General features: G+C 39.3%; 1 protein-coding gene across 2 annotated transcripts in view; it reads right to left on the bottom strand.

Annotated features, from left to right (window-relative positions):
* Positions 1-16,550, bottom strand: part of LOC139947425 (ribosomal protein S6 kinase alpha-3-like) — a 66,694-nt gene that overhangs the window by 32,981 nt on the left and 17,163 nt on the right. For both annotated transcript variants that reach the window (XM_071945329.1, XM_071945330.1), the window contains exons 4-6: positions 12,145-12,226; positions 11,419-11,499; positions 10,539-10,618 (exon numbers count right to left, since the gene is read on the bottom strand). In XM_071945329.1, coding sequence (XP_071801430.1) covers positions 10,539-10,618; positions 11,419-11,499; positions 12,145-12,226 — 243 coding nt within the window. The remainder of the gene's footprint in view (positions 1-10,538; positions 10,619-11,418; positions 11,500-12,144; positions 12,227-16,550) is intronic.

Genomic DNA, 16,550 nt, shown 5'->3' with positions numbered 1-16,550 from the left:
AATGAATGAATGAATGAATGAATGAATGAATGAATGAATGAATGAATGAATGAATGAATGAATGAATGAATGAATGAATGAATGAATGAATGAATGAATGAATGAATGAATGAATGAATGAATGAATGAATGAATGAATGAATGAATGAATGAATGAATGAATGAATGAATGAATGAATGAATGAATGAATGAATGAATGAATGAATGAATGAATGAATGAATGAATGAATGAATGAATGAATGAATGAATGAATGAATGAATGAATGAATGAATGAATGAATGAATGAATGAATGAATGAATGAATGAATGAATGAATGAATGAATGAATGAATGAATGAATGAATGAATGAATGAATGAAATTGTCAGGTCTCTGCTTACCGAAGAGTCTTGGCCAAATTTCAGAGCAGCATCAGCAGACATTTACATGTACATGTTAGTGTGTTTAACTGGGGTGACCCCCAGTATTTGCTTGAGGAAAATACTGGGGGTCACCAGAAGGGACAGACTTCGCAACACAAGAGTACGTGAACTGCTTCACTACTATAAAGATCTTCCAAATTCAATTAGGAAAACTAAACTCAAGTATTTTGGGCATGTGAACAGAATGGGTAATGGCCGATCCCGCAAAATACTTCTAGAAGGCCACATTGCAGGAAACAGACCCAGAGGAAGACCAGGGAAACGATGGCTTCAAGACATCAAGCACTTATGTGAAGAGGCTGACATACCATCTGTGGCAGCAGCAGGACACCTAGCAAGGAACAGAGACCTATGGATACTCTTAGTTGGGAAGCCATCTCCGGGATCTACCTCAGGAGGGCGGCTATGATGATGATGATGATGATGTATTTAACAAATTCCCACTAAGCGTTTAGAAAAACAAGGAACCACTCAGAATTGGTACATGTGTCATGATATTTTGGCTGGTAACCTTACTCTTGTCAGCAACTTTGATGCTTGGTCCAGCATTGGAAGCCACACTCTGATGGTGAGTCCATCTTAATATGCAAAATCAACTAGCCACAACACACAAGATATTGGCCACACAAGAGCAATATGAACATTGATAATTTAACGAGATTGGATTTAACGCTGAGTCATTGAGTGCTAACTAGTTATATGGAAGACACAGTTGCTAGTAGTACAAGCACATGATGGCCCTTGCTATGCACCAAGTGACAGTCAGAACACTATACAAGGACATTTTGACATCAACTATCGCCCATCCCCATCGTCCAGAATTCTCTACTTTCTATATTAAGACCTCATCGATACAGAGTGATATTACAGCACATACATTTTGTACAACCTAACCATGTTAGTACAGCAAGCGATTATCAAGACAAAAATGCAATAACAACTACACAACTAATCACCACACTCGCATTTTTGTTTGGACAAAATGTCACTAAATATTTGCTACATGTAGGCAAAGGATTTATATTAACAATTAACTGAGCACATATGACCTTTTCTACAAAATGAGCTACAGCCAGCAACTCAGAGCCAGCAATACATGATTGTCATTGTAATGTCCCTGCCAATTAATTAAACACTACAGTAAACAAGACCAAGAAACAGTAAATAAAGAAGTGGCAAATCTGCAACACAGCCAAATACCGGGTTCCGACAAAATCACTTTTGGAGCTGAACAATTTTTCAAACAACTGTCTTCAGACTGCTTAATTCTTTAAACTGACTTCATCAGTCATACAGAACTGTCAATTTGTAGAAATTTTTGCATACAGGTACAGTGTACTTAGATGAGATACCTATACGCATCTACTTCTCTTGGTCTTGGTCGGGGGAAAAACTACAGCAGAGCTCTGTGCACAAACCAATGCATATTGAGGTTTGCCCATTCGTAAAAAAACTAAACTCAATTTGTAAAAACTTAAATTAATAGCACACACGTTTGGCACCATGCCAATGCAATGTCATACAATGGATTAAGAGGCACATCATTATTCAACACTTATTGAAAATGCAAAATGCTGATTAGTTTAATTCACCTTGAGCAGGTTAGGTTCTGTAACTCACTAAAAAATATTCACAGCAATGAGTAGGCCCATGTCACAAATTTCTCCATTTAATTATTATTATTATTATTTTTATTATTATTATTATTATTATTTTGAACACATTCATCAGTTCTTGAAACGGTTGGGATGTATTATGAATGTTTGTGCGTGCAATGGACAGAATGACCAGTCAATTAATCTAGTCAATATAAGGAATGTTCTACTCATTGAGCCAAAGCCAAATTGAATGGAAAAATAACCCACTGTATAAAGTTATGCATACATTAGATTCTTTCGGGGAGAAAAGGTTAGGCTATAGGAACATTTTGCACTGTGAATACTCATAATGTTTTGTTGACAAAGATTGTCACGTATTTTATTTCAATAGCCTCCATGTCCATGGTCATTGCCTTGGTTTAGTGCCCCTGGTCATTCCCTTGGTTTAGTGCCCCTGGTCATTGCCTCCATGCCCCCCCCCCCCTGGTCATTGCATTAATATGCCCCTGATCAGTGCCTCAATATGTCCCTGGTCATTGCCTTGGTGCCCCTTGTCATTGCTTTGGTACCCCTGGTCATTGCCTTGGTGCCCCTGGTCATTGCTTTGGTGCCCCTGGTCATTGCTTTGGTGCCCCTGATCATTGCTTTGGTGCCCCTGGTCATTGCTTTGGTGCCCCTGGTCATTGCTTTGGTACCCCTGGTCATTGCTTTGGTGCCCCTGGTCATTGCTTTGGTGCCCCTGGTCATTGCTTTGGTGCCCCTGGTCATTGCTTTGGTGCCCCTGGTCATTGCTTTGGTGCCCCTGGTCATTGCTTTGGTGCCCCTGGTCATTGCTTTGGTGCCCCTGATCATTGCTTTGGTGCCCCTGATCATTGCCTCCATGCCCCCTGGTCATTGCCTCTATATGCCCCTGGTCATTGCTTTGGTGCCCCTGGTCATTGCTTTGGTGCCCCTGATCATTGCTTTGGTGCCCCTGGTCATTGCTTTGGTGCCCCTGGTCATTGCTTTGGTACCCCTGGTCATTGCTTTGGTGCCCCTGGTCATTGCTTTGGTGCCCCTGGTCATTGCTTTGGTACCCCTGGTCATTGCCTTGGTGCCCCTGGTCATTGCTTTGGTGCCCCTGGTCATTGCTTTGGTGCCCCTGATCATTGCTTTGGTGCCCCTGGTCATTGCTTTGGTGCCCCTGGTCATTGCTTTGGTGCCCCTGATCATTGCTTTGGTGCCCCTGGTCATTGCTTTGGTGCCCCTGGTAATTGCTTTGGTGCCCCTGATCATTGCTTTGGTGCCCCTGGTCATTGCTTTGGTGCCCCTGGTCATTGCTTTGGTGCCCCTGGTCATTGCTTTGGTACCCCTGGTCATTGCTTTGGTGCCCCTGGTCATTGCTTTGGTGCCCCTGGTCATTGCTTTGGTGCCCCTGATCATTGCTTTGTTGCCCCTGGTCATTGCCTCCATGCCCCCTGGTCATTGCCTCTATATGCCCCTGGTCATTGCCTTGGTGCCCCTGGTCATTGCTTTGGTGCCCCTGGTCATTGCCTTGGTGCCCCTGGTCATTGCCTTGGTGCCCCTGGTCATTGCTTTGGTGCCCCTGGTCATTGCTTTGGTGCCCCTGGTCATTGCTTTTGTGCCCCTGGTCATTGCCTTGGTGCCCCTGGTCATTGCTTTGGTACCCCTGGTCATTGCTTTGGTGCCCCTGATCATTGCCTCCATGCCCCCTGGTCATTGCCTCTATATGCCCCTGGTCATTGCCTTGGTGCCCCTGGTCATTGCTTTGGTGCCCCTGGTCATTGCCTTGGTGCCCCTGGTCATTGCCTTGGTGCCCCTGGTCATTGCTTTGGTGCCCCTGGTCATTGCTTTGGTGCCCCTGGTCATTGCTTTGGTGCCCCTGGTCATTGCCTTGGTGCCCCTGGTCATTGCCTTGGTGCCCCTGGTCATTGCTTTGGTACCCCTGGTCATTGCTTTGGTGCCCCTGGTCATTGCTTTGGTGCCCCTGGTCATTGCCTCCATGCCCCCTGGTCATTGCCTCAATATGCCCCTGGTCATTGCCTTGGTGCCCCTGGTCATTGCTTTGGTGCCCCTGGTCATTGCCTTGGTGCCCCTGGTCATTGCCTTGGTGCCCCTTGGTGCCCCTTGAAATGTTCGATTATTCTAGAGTGTCTTTTAGAAAAACCTCAGTTTTACAATGCATGAAGTATCAGAACTGAAGCTGGAACCACAGACCTTTGTAGGAAAAACTCTGAAAAGCCAGGTTTTTAAACTAAAACGGTTTCCCACATATAATAAGCATTAGTCTAATTGCCTCATTCTCTTCCTAAATCTTTTAGATAAGAACTTTGTAGATGTGGCAGTTCCTTGCCTTGGAGTATTTGAAGCAACTTATCAACACATGAAGGATTCTCTGATTGAGGCCATGGTGGTGGTTGACTTCTATCTGACTCTAGGTGCTTCCTGGCAACCAGATTAAGATGATGAGGAATGACAGAGAGAGATGCAGGCAATGACATTTGGAGTCTCACCCTACATCTACATCTACCGAGCTGAGCCCTGAGTACTGTAATCAGAGCATACTTCCGTAGTGTTAGCCACGATGACCAAACGCCTGACCGGCAATCTCCACCTTGCACTGACCGACTTATAAGATTGAATGCTATCTTAACAATCAGCTGCGATATCAACCATCTACAACAAAGAAGGCTAACCGAAAACAAGTATACACTTGACTAAAAACAAGTATACACTTGACTATGCAGGCTTAACATTGTTAATTTGCCATGTACTTACATCTGTCCTAAGGGAATACGTACACATTATGATAGTGAAATTCAGACTGTGAACTTGCTACACAACAGTCAAGTGCACAATAAGCACTGGTAATTTCCTGTAAGCACAATGTCTATTTGCTTAAGGTACAGTATATAAACATGATCAAGGTAGTGGGTTATGATAATTAAGGGACGGTTGATAGAAATATGTGAATAGAGAATGACGTTCTGTCTGAGGTAGACTCCAATAAGCACAGCATGATGGCCAGTTATACCTCATAACAGAACAATTAAATGCCAAACCAATGCAGACATTAATTCATGCAACTCATTTACCAAAGTTGAACTTCCAATTCACTTTAAAGCAAATTATTTTTTCAGACCACAGGTTTGACGTCTTATTACTACTTGCACTGTCCTACCTTAGGGCACTGTTTCATAATAACAGTGTTTGTTATTTTTAAAACAACAAAGCTCGAGTGTGGCAAATGTCTACATTGTATCTCAATGAATATATTTTAAAACACAGCTACATTTGTAAATGTACATACAGTACATGTATGTACAAGTACAGTTTGAATTATGAGACCCATTTTGACATGTAATATATGCAAAATATTGCACAATCCACATTCTGCAACCAACCTTGCCAGAAACACTGGGGCAAACTCTACTTCTTAAGTGTACTTGGTTCAGCACATGTACATTGTACACGTATGGCGTTTTTACTTATCTCATCCATGTCTTGCTCAAGAACACAATGTCAAGATCGGACCTGAACCCACACTGTGTCAAGTGCACTAGTCTGCTTGGCCTCCAACATACACATGTACATACTATCACAATACTCATGATACTATACATGCAAGGTTGTTCACTTAGAAGTCTATGTTAATGACTTTTGACAAATTGTATACATTTTGTTGGTAAAGCTGGAAGATAGGGCATTTTTTGTTTGTGTTCAACTTTACGATAACCCCATGAAATCTATTCCACTCTTATAACACTTATAATAAATATTCAAATTTCAAGGTTTGATCCTGTGGCAAGAATTTCCCAAGGACTTCCTGGACAATGACTTCCTTGTACTTCCGGTACAACCAGGAACCAATGTACATGTACATGTACCAAACATGGCAAATCATTGGTTATTTTAAGAGTACTCATTCCAATCATCTAGTTAACTAGAAACATATCATAAAGGTATGGTACACCAATGGTTATTGGAAGAGTACATTTATTCCAATCCTCTGGTTATCAAGAAACATATCATAAAGGGATAATACATCATTGGTGATTGGAAGAGTACATTTATTCCAAGAAACATATCATACATTGATTGGTTATTGGAAGAGTACATTTATTCCAATAAACCTATCATACATTGATTGGTTATTGGAAGAGTACATTTATTCCAATCCTCCAGTTATCAAGAAACACATATCATAAAGGAATAATACATCATTGGTTATTGGAAGAGTACATTCATTCCAAGAAACATATCATACAATAATTGGTTATTGGACGAATATCAATTTATTGCAATCCTACATGTATCAAATTTTATGGATGAAGGATATTCCTCTGCCGATATCACAGATTATATGAGAACTTCAATGAATAAAAAAAAGGCCATCTCCCGAGTCTGCTTTTTGGTTATTAGGTGGATATGGCAGTAAATAGGTTCAATAGAGTAGTGTGAGTGAAAAATGAGGTTGAAAACAGACAGGGACATACATTAGCTAGACAGGATACCAATCACTGATTGGATTTTGACATGGTATTTTGGCTGGTATCCTTATTCTGGTACTAAGCACAATTTTATTGTGCTTAGGCTGCTTTACAAAACAAGGGCTCCAGGTTGCAGAAATTCAATCTCTTAAATATTCAATCCATTTCATAACATCCCAATACGAGTAGTTTTTGCATACATTGACTTGATTTAGAGTTGTGTTCCACGCATCACTCAATGAAAGAAATACATGACTACTGCTTGAACATGTTGAAGTGCAAATACATTACTAGTAACTACTGCTTGAACATGTTTAAGTGCACTTGTCACAGAGGGGAACAAACATGACAGGTTATGCAAAGTTAAACAATATCTCAAGGCTAACATTAACAGCAAAAAGCCACACAATGTTTTCTACAAAATAAGTAGAGCTGCCATTTTAAAAGGTAAGACTTTTATACACTTGACCCCAGGCAAGTAATTTTAGCATTGAACCAGTAAACTCGCGACTGAACAAGCCAAGTGGTCTTGCATTTTTCAGCTGAATAATTATACATCACTGTGCAATAAATTGAATTTAAAACAAAAAGATGTTGAATTTGAGTCCGATAAACATATTGTATGGAAGTATATTTAAATTCATAAGACAAACCTGATCATTCCTCTGTTGAGTGCTTGCTCAAATAAAAATGTAAAAAAACAATTTAGAAACGGATCTTTAAACGGTCAAGAAAATTCTTTCTCATCCAAATTCTTGTTTTGCAAAGTAAATTCTGGTCTGATGAAATTTTGAGCCACATGCACTACAGTTTTGTAAAAATTTTCAAAATCTAGCGAGTTTGACTGACCAGTGAAATTGTAGATAAATAACAGAGTATCTAAAAACTGAACATTTCTTGTTTCTTGTTCATCATGATATTGGTGCTAATTGTGCTGTTGGTTGTGTAATGTGTAAGCCAACATTGGAAAGACAACCAATCCTATTCAAGTTGAATTGACATTCTGCGGTGACTAGTCAGCTTAAAGGCAGTGGACACTATTGGTAATTACTCAAATCAATTATTAGCATAAAACCTTTCTTTGTAACGAGTAATGGGGAGAGGCTGATAGTATAAAACATTGTGAGAAACGGCTCCCTCTGAAGAATGTAGTTTTCGAGAAAGAAGTAACTTTCCATGAATTTGATTTCGAGACCTCAGATTTAGAATTTAAGGTCCTCAAAATCAAGCATCTGACAGCACACACCTTTGTATGACAAGGGTGTTTTTTCTTTCATTATCATCTCGCAACTTCGACGACCGATTGAGCTCAGATTTTCACAGGTTTATTACTTTATGTATATGTTGAGATACACCAACTGTGGAGACTATTCTTTGACAATTACCAATAGTGTCCAATGTCTTTAACGCTGTTATCCCATGCCTAGCAGTCAACGATAATGTGTCTACTGACTCACTTCACACGTGTTCTTCACACTTTAGTTCATCACACTGAGCATCCTGCCATCACACATTGACCATCCTGCCCTCACAACCATATCAAGTGACACTTTAAATTTCAAGTCCATTCCTTGAATTGAAAATGGAAATTAGATCACCCTTTACTAAGAATAATCACTTTTTCTACAGTGCTTTACAAATCTAGCAGCGTTTCAAAGCACCTATTACAACTTATATGAGACAGGTATGTTGAGTTTGTGAACCATAAAACCAAGGAACAGTGTAGGGGTTCAGAAGGTGATGCAGTTGCAATCTAGAGTCACCCCGCCAGAAACACAGCGACCAAGTCACCGTGTAAGGGTTTAGAAGTTGATGCAGTTGCAATCTAGAGTTCACCCCGCCAGAAACACAGCGACCAAGTCACCGTGTAAGGGTTTAGAAGGTGATGCAGTTGCAATCTAGAGTTCACCCCGCCAGAAACACAGCGACCAAGTCACCGTGTAAGGGTTTAGAAGGTGATGCAGTTGCAATCTAGAGTCACCCCGCCAGAAACACAGCGACCAAGTCACCGTGTAAGGGTTTAGAAGGTGATGCAGTTGTAATCTAGAGTTCACCCCGCCAGAAACACAGCGACCAAGGCACAGTGTAGGGGTTTAGAAGGTGATGCAGTTGCAATCTAGAGACACCCCGCCAGAAACACAGCGATCAAGTCACCGTGTAAGGGTTTAGAAGGTGATGCAGTTGCAATCTAGAGTTCACCTCGCCAGAAACACAGCGACCAAGTCACCGTGTAAGGGTTTAGAAGTTGATGCAGTTGCAATCTAGAGTTCACCCCGCCAGAAACACAGCGACCAAGTCACCGTGTAAGGGTTTAGAAGGTGGCGCAGTTGCAATCTAGAGTTCACCCCGCCAGAAACACAGCGACCAAGTCACCATGTAAGGGTTTAGAAGGTGATGCAGTTGCAATCTAGAGTCACCCCGCCAGAAACACAGCGACCAAGTCACCGTGTAAGGGTTTAGAAGGTGATGCAGTTGCAATCTAGAGTTCACCCCGCCAGAAACACAGCGACCAAGTCACCGTGTAAGGGTTTAGAAGGTGATGCAGTTGCAATCTAGAGTTCACCCCGCCAGAAACACAGCGACCAAGTCACCGTGTAAGGGTTTAGAAGGTGATGCAGTTGCAATCTAGAGTCACCCCGCCAGAAACACAGCGACCAAGTCACCGTGTAAGGGTTTAGAAGGTGATGCAGTTGCAATCTAGAGTTCACCCCGCCAGAAACACAGCGACCAAGTCACCGTGTAAGGGTTTAGAAGGTGATGCAGTTGCAATCTAGAGTCACCCAGCCAGAAACACAGCGGCTTACATTTTTTGTACCCCTTCTTTTAATGACAAGTGTACTACATGTACATGTAGATTCTTGAACATGCATTACAAAACAAAAACAGCCAGCTTTACATGTATGTCCCATCCAAAAGATGAAGCATTAAATGGTAAAATGTCTCACTTTAACACATCTTTTTTTAGGGAACTATTTCCTAAAGCAATAAAGACTTGGGATTACTGGTTATTCTGAGCTGCTGTATTTATCAAAACAAAATTTTGTTTTTTGCAACATTGGAAGATATCCACAGATGAACTTTTTTTTTAGCAAGCGCATGCATACTTTTTGTGCTATACAATACGTCACTATTATTATTATTATTATTATTATTAATATCAAAGACACAAGCGTCAAGACTAAAAGTGGAGCCCAGACTCTCTGATCAGAAACACCAGGTCTGGTATGCTTGACCGCTCAGCTGCAACACACGACTCTAAATACTGTATTTACTACAAGTACATGTTCAACACTTCAATTACCTACATGTATACGGCTTATATCATCATTGTCTGTACATAATGTTTAAACAATTGGGATATTACTCCACGTCCATGCATTCCATTATTCAATCCTTTTAATGCCCATCAATGTTAGTTATGTCAAGCACGTCGCTCCTAGTGTTAACTTGAGAGTGATGAATTGTCTACATGTGCAAAGTGAACAACTCCCCATGGGTAGCGGGAGGTCTCTTTACTCACACCGATTAATCATCAAAAATACCTGCTTAGCATATGTAATTCTGCTAACTGTGAATGGATTTCTCCTACAGTATACACTGGTACCACTACCACAAAGTACTATACCTTCTATGCTAGCATTGGGTGCATGGGTTTATTCTGTTTTTACAATGAAACCCAGTAGCTTATGTATTGTGAATTAACAGCTAGGGGCTATGGCTGGATCCCTGCCTCATCATGTATTGAAATATAGAGTATCCATAGCAACACCATGAGCTACAGTCAAAGCCATAGCTGTAGCCACCAATTTGGATACGACCTAAGTCTCAACAGTCTCCAGAAGTATTTTCAGGAAGCAGCCAACTGGGCAGGAGAGTTTGACAATAGCAATCGCATCAAGACCCGTAATTGAACGCAGTAAGCAAACATTTAAGTGCTTAATAGAAAAGATGTCAAGTACAAGCCACAGACAATACAAAGTGAATGCTCGTTTGGCTGGTAACCAGCATGCTTAGCACGATTCTTACCTCTTTTGAGAGTCTAGTAAAGAGGTCTCCACCACGAAGGAAATCCAAGATCAAATATAACTTCCCTTCAGTCTGGAATGCTGAAAATATAAACAGACTTTCAATATAAACTGTCAACGTATCATGTGTATTCAAACATCCGTAACCAAGCTGGTCCCAACCATTGAGTTTTACATGTGCGGGGTTCTGTGTCATACAACTATTTTAGTTAAACATAATTTATGGCTATAAAAGTTATATCATATTGTTGGGAAAGCATAATGAAGCCATGGATTATATGAATGTAAAATAAATGTACCAAGCCAACAACAAAAAACTGGTGGTCACTGTAAACAATTAAGAGTTTGCCCAACTGACTGACGTCAAAGCAATGACTAGACTTAAAGCAACCTTAACATCATTCGGTCTGTACTAAAACTGCACTTGATATACATCAACTCTCTATTACTGACGTCATACCTGGCTACGATCTACTATGTCTACTATGTCGCTTCTAACTTTATGGCTGTCACCGAGTGAGATTTATAAAGTCACGCCCCTTGTTCAGATTTAACTTACCATAGTGCAGCTTAACGATAAATGGATGATTAACATCTACTATGCCAAGATACATGTATCATTCGCTTCTAACCTCATAGCTGTCACCGAGTGAGATGCCCACTTCAACCCCCCCTCCTCCTCGATTTATAAAGACATGCCCCTATTCAGATTTAACTTACCATAGTGCAGCTTAACGATAAATGGATGGTTAACGTCTACTATGCCGAGATACATGTATCATTCGCTTCTAACCTCATAGCTGTCACTGAGTGAGATGCCCACTTCAACCCCCCCTCCTCCTCGATTTATAAAGACATGCCCCTATTCAGATTTAACTTACCATAGTGCAGCTTAACGATAAATGGATGGTTAACGTCTACCAGTATATTTCTCTCCATCTTAGTACGCATACGATCACGAACTGTAATGAGAAATACAATATCATTATGAGTGTCTGATTACAAGCCAGGTCAAAGGTCAAAGGTCTGTCTCAGACGTCTTAGACACTATGAAGCTTGACAGGTAAATCTTTCTGACCAATACTTGACATGGTTTTTGTCTGCCACAATTGTGTCTACCAAAAGTGTACATGTATACAACCCTTGAATTAGTGCGTTTCAGCCAAAACAAATTTGTGTGACAAAATGTGCAATATTTGTTGGAGTAATATGCACCCATTAATGTAATTTACAGTCCCCAAAGGTCTCAAATTTAATTATTAAGGAAGATTGTACATAAAAATTCCATCACCACGAATGTTTTTATTTGAGAAATTGACATTTGATCAAATTGCTCAAGGCTGAAGTTCATAAAGCTGTAATCTGCTAAGAATTTAAAAACAATCATGGTTTATAGTATCAATTGGGTTACCAGCCGAAATAGCATGCAATGTACATTACTCATGCCTGGTTCCTGACATTTTTCGCTTGAAATTAAATTCACCAAGCAATGTTTTTCTGCTATAAAAGTGCTATATGAAATTGGACCTGAAACCATGGTGCATTTTTTAATACAGTAAAGAAAAAACTCCTGAACTTCCCTAACTTCTCTAAAAGATATTCCTTACCCTTGAGAGTAGCTTTTTTGAGGACTTTCATCGCGTACAGCGTTCCGCTATCTTCTCCAAATACCTTCCTAACAAGAAACACCTGAAGTAAACACAGAATAAACAAACCAGTAAGATTCTGAAAATAGTTCATTTCATTCACAGGTCTGTGGTTTGCCTTGAGTGAGGTGGTCAACTCCATGATTGAAGCAAAGGTTATGCACCTTACAAACTGATAAGAATACAGAACTCTCATAAAAATGTTTCATGAATCCATCATGAATCAAAAATGTCAATTAATGAATAACACAAAATAATTATTTTATTCTCACAGCGAGCGAAAATTTAAGCCAGAGGGTAATAAAAGGCACCAAGTGGGACACAAGAGAAATACTGAAGTCCAGTTAATTATAAGGGTTTACAAGGTGCTTCCTCGTATTCCAACAGCCAATGCCACAAACACCCTTCTCTTGGCGATAACGGGTCTTACAGCAAGTAACATCCAAAGGACGAAGCAATAATGGTTAAGTGCCTTGCTTAGTGTTAAGACCGGGACTCAAACCCACACTCTGTTGATCAGAAACACTAGAACTTGAGTCCAGTGCTCTAGAACAATCCGCAAAGACACAAGAATGCTAACATACCGCCATCAATAACTCAATTAACTATTTGTTTCCATAATCACAGATTCGGTTCAAATTAATGAAATCTAGAATTTCCAATAAATAAACCAAAATTGAGACTCAAGCAAACACTCTTAGGGGGAAAAAACCTCACCTGATATGAAAAGTAAAGACCCCCTGCCCACCTATTCCCTGAGACTGTCTGTCCTTTCAGTGACCTTATGTTTTGAAGCCAGTCATTTCTTAACTTAATCAAACGAAGACGAACACGAGACAAACACTGATCATCCACCAATCAATATGCAAATTAAACAACAGCCTTCCACCACTACATGTATATTTTATCTTCTAAAATCTCTGTCCAGTGCAACTATTTTTAAAGGCCAGGAGGCAGTGGCTTCTGTTGCCCTGGTCTTTGCCTTTATGCCCTTTATAAAGTTTCCTATCGATTTTAAAATGGAAGTGCCCTCTCAAAGGCGAAATTCTAGGCTTGTCTTAAAGATTGATACATTTCTTTTCCTCTCATGATGCATGGTACAAATGGTAAGCTTTGAGCCTTGTACCAAGACAATCTGTTAATAAAATTTACCAGCAGTATACATGTAGGAACCTGTTAGGATTGATCGTGGATCCATCCTCCACTCTGTAACATGATCACATGAACAAATCTAACCCCACCCCCCCCCCCCCCTCCCTTGCCAATATATCCTGATTGAATTGTTACAGGTTGCTTTCTGTTGGATGATAAACCGACATGTCAGTTTTGTAACTCTATATCCAGGGTTATTGGTTGATGTTCAAATACGATCTACTTTTGGTAGTGACTTTTTATATTGTCAGATTTACTGATGGTTGCTGTTGGTCAAGTATTGCCAGTAGTAGAACGTGATTATGTATTTAGACAGCTTGGTGTTCAATCACATTTAAAGAGGTTTAGGGTAAGAAACTGTACACATAGTTCAGTGTCTGCACATTTAAGTCATTGCTAATGCATTCTGAGTAATAGGTCTGTATATTTTGGTCATCATGAAAGAAAAGGCTAATCCATCAAACTTAAGTTTTAGTTTTATCTGATCACACATCCAATTAGCAACAAGGATAAATAGGAAACTCACAGAATTATTTAGTTTTAGACGTCAAGTCACATTGGTATCAAGGCTGGCGCAGTTTACACTGTCACAAACAAACAAAAACCTCCAAACCTCATCAAATTGCAATCAAATTGTCACAACTAATCAACAACCTCCCAAACCTCATCAAATTGAAAATGTACAGTGTGTTAACTACTCATTACACAACATGATCAGCCCAGTTGAACATAAACAATGCCATACATCACAACCATTGCTGGCATCTGCATCAAGTTACCATCACTTGAATTACAACCAGAAACACAAGGCATTTAATGTCTTGTTTACATAAATTGTTTGTTTGAATGAGCTACAACTACATGTACATGTACGCTGGTCACATTCTTCATTGAGACCTGCAAACAGACATTTAATTAGCATCATACTGGTGGTACACATGTCTACTTCAGTCAAAGAAAGTGCACTCTGCAAAGACTGTGCATTTGATATAAAAAAATCACTTGCATTTAATAAACCTGAATTTGAAATTAGATCGGCTACGGAATGCATTCTTCTAACTTTCAACGCAAAATAACCATGGCAACAAAAAGCCATGAGATTCTAATGACATTTGACACTACTCTATACCTTTTCATTCTCACACAAAAAACACACAATTTTGATATACATGTACATGTATGCAGGATTTGGTTTAAACTCTTGAATGATTACTATATTGCTATTTACACTTTTGTACAGCATTTGTTTTGAATCAAGCCATTACATAGCCTTTGTCATCTATTGCACATGTTGGTACTGTTTACTGTGCCTATTTGCGTTCCATTCTTTTCAATATTCCTCTGCTTCACCACATACATGTACTCTCATTGAATGGAACATTCCATCTTCCATCTCACTCACTATTAAACTCATAAACATTCATCATTTATATACATGTAATAATTCAAATCATTTGATGCGCTTCCAGGAAATCCCCAGGCATTTGCATCTCTTGGACTGTATGATTTATTTGTCTTGTAAACCCTGAATAAATAAATAAATTCGTGACATTAACAATATGTGAAAAAAAATCCCAGATAAAACCCATATGGAGATGTTAGATCGAGCAGAAAAAACAGATAATTCACCCATTGACCATAAGGTTCAAGTTCACCAATACAAAATTAATTTAATTGTTTTTTGACCTTTCGTTGGCTCCTCGTTCCAAACGACAAACATGTTTACCAAATATTCAATTGGACTGTTGTATTAAATCAGTTTGGATGAACTGCAGTTAAAGTATTATACAAAGGCCCAATTCCTATAACTGCTAAACACAACAAAATTGTGCTTACCAGAACAAGGTTACCAGCAAAAGTACCACATCAAATACACCATCTTATGATTGGTATCCTTTTTGTTTTGGCTTAAAGGAGAAACTGTTTTGAAGAGCAATACATGAAAGTGGACCCAACAAAACTATTTGCCTAATATTTCATACATACATGTACATTGCATTATCTTGTTAACCACATACTAGAATAGATGTATCCATATCATATCCATTCATCTCGGTATGAAATTGAAGAAATTACTGTCACTCGGGTTCAATCTTTCAGACCAATCAAAAACAAATATTTGTTTCCTGTAACCCAATGGACCATTCAAGAAATGGCCGGTCGAAAATACTTTATCATTATTTGATTTATTGTGCTATTATTTTTTTGATATAAAATCTGACTGCATAACGTGTAAGAAATCATGAGGCACATTGCCTTCAGTTCTTCAAACATTTTCTTGTTTGGAATTACTCTTTTTCCTTTTTAAGAGAACACCTACATGTACAATGTGTTATAATTAGTGAGTAGTGAACAAGAATAATTTTGCCTCTTGAAAAACAACAAGCGGAAGAAATGGTGAACAATTTGGTTCTACAAAAAAGTTGTGTTCTGTCTTAAAACTACACAACAACCATTTCAAAGGATATTAGCGCAAATCGATATCATACTTTTGAAATAAACGTATATCTACCAAACAAGGTACTCAAGAAGCCGAGTATGTATACAAACTTTCAGAAAGATCGGTTATTGCAGTGATGGATTCTGAGACCCAATTGTAAATCAAAATATTTTGTTTCTACATGTAGCTACTGACCCTGTTTTTCATCGCACGTTACAAGAAACACAAATAATTTGTTGTTAGGCCTCATTACCACTAAAGAAGGACATACACAATTTTGACAGACAATGCTATTCTATTTATAGTCTTTAGTTCAATACATCCTGTAAGTAGGTTAGGTTCTGCGGGGGTGTACGGAAATAACACTCAAAAATGAGACTCTGCTTTCTTATCACCTTTCAATCCAAAGGATAGCCATCTATTCCATGAGTTGTTTTGCATGTTTTAAATTGTTTTTATAATTATGGGGGAGGAAATACTGTTTTGAAGTGAGTTCCTTTTTTCTCGGTAATGTGCCGAGGGACAATTTCGTTTAAGCAAAATTGGGGAATTATCTGCTACTGATCTATGGATGACGTTGGATAGACTGGAATGTTTGCTCAATTCTTTTGAGTATATAAATTGACTTACCCTCTTTGTATTACTCAAATCAAACAGTTTAAAGGCAAGGTGTCCCTTTGCCAATGTTAACTGCGCACAAGTTTTCTAAAATAAGCACTCAAAGGGAGATTACTTCAAAAATGGGACAACCAAGAATTATCGTGGTGTTTTCAAT

The sequence above is a fragment of the Asterias amurensis genome, chromosome 14, assembly GCF_032118995.1.
Source record: "Asterias amurensis chromosome 14, ASM3211899v1".
Taxonomy (NCBI): domain Eukaryota; kingdom Metazoa; phylum Echinodermata; class Asteroidea; order Forcipulatida; family Asteriidae; genus Asterias; species Asterias amurensis.
Note: the sequence above shows the minus strand (reverse complement) of the source record. Positions and strands in the feature narration are given on the sequence as shown.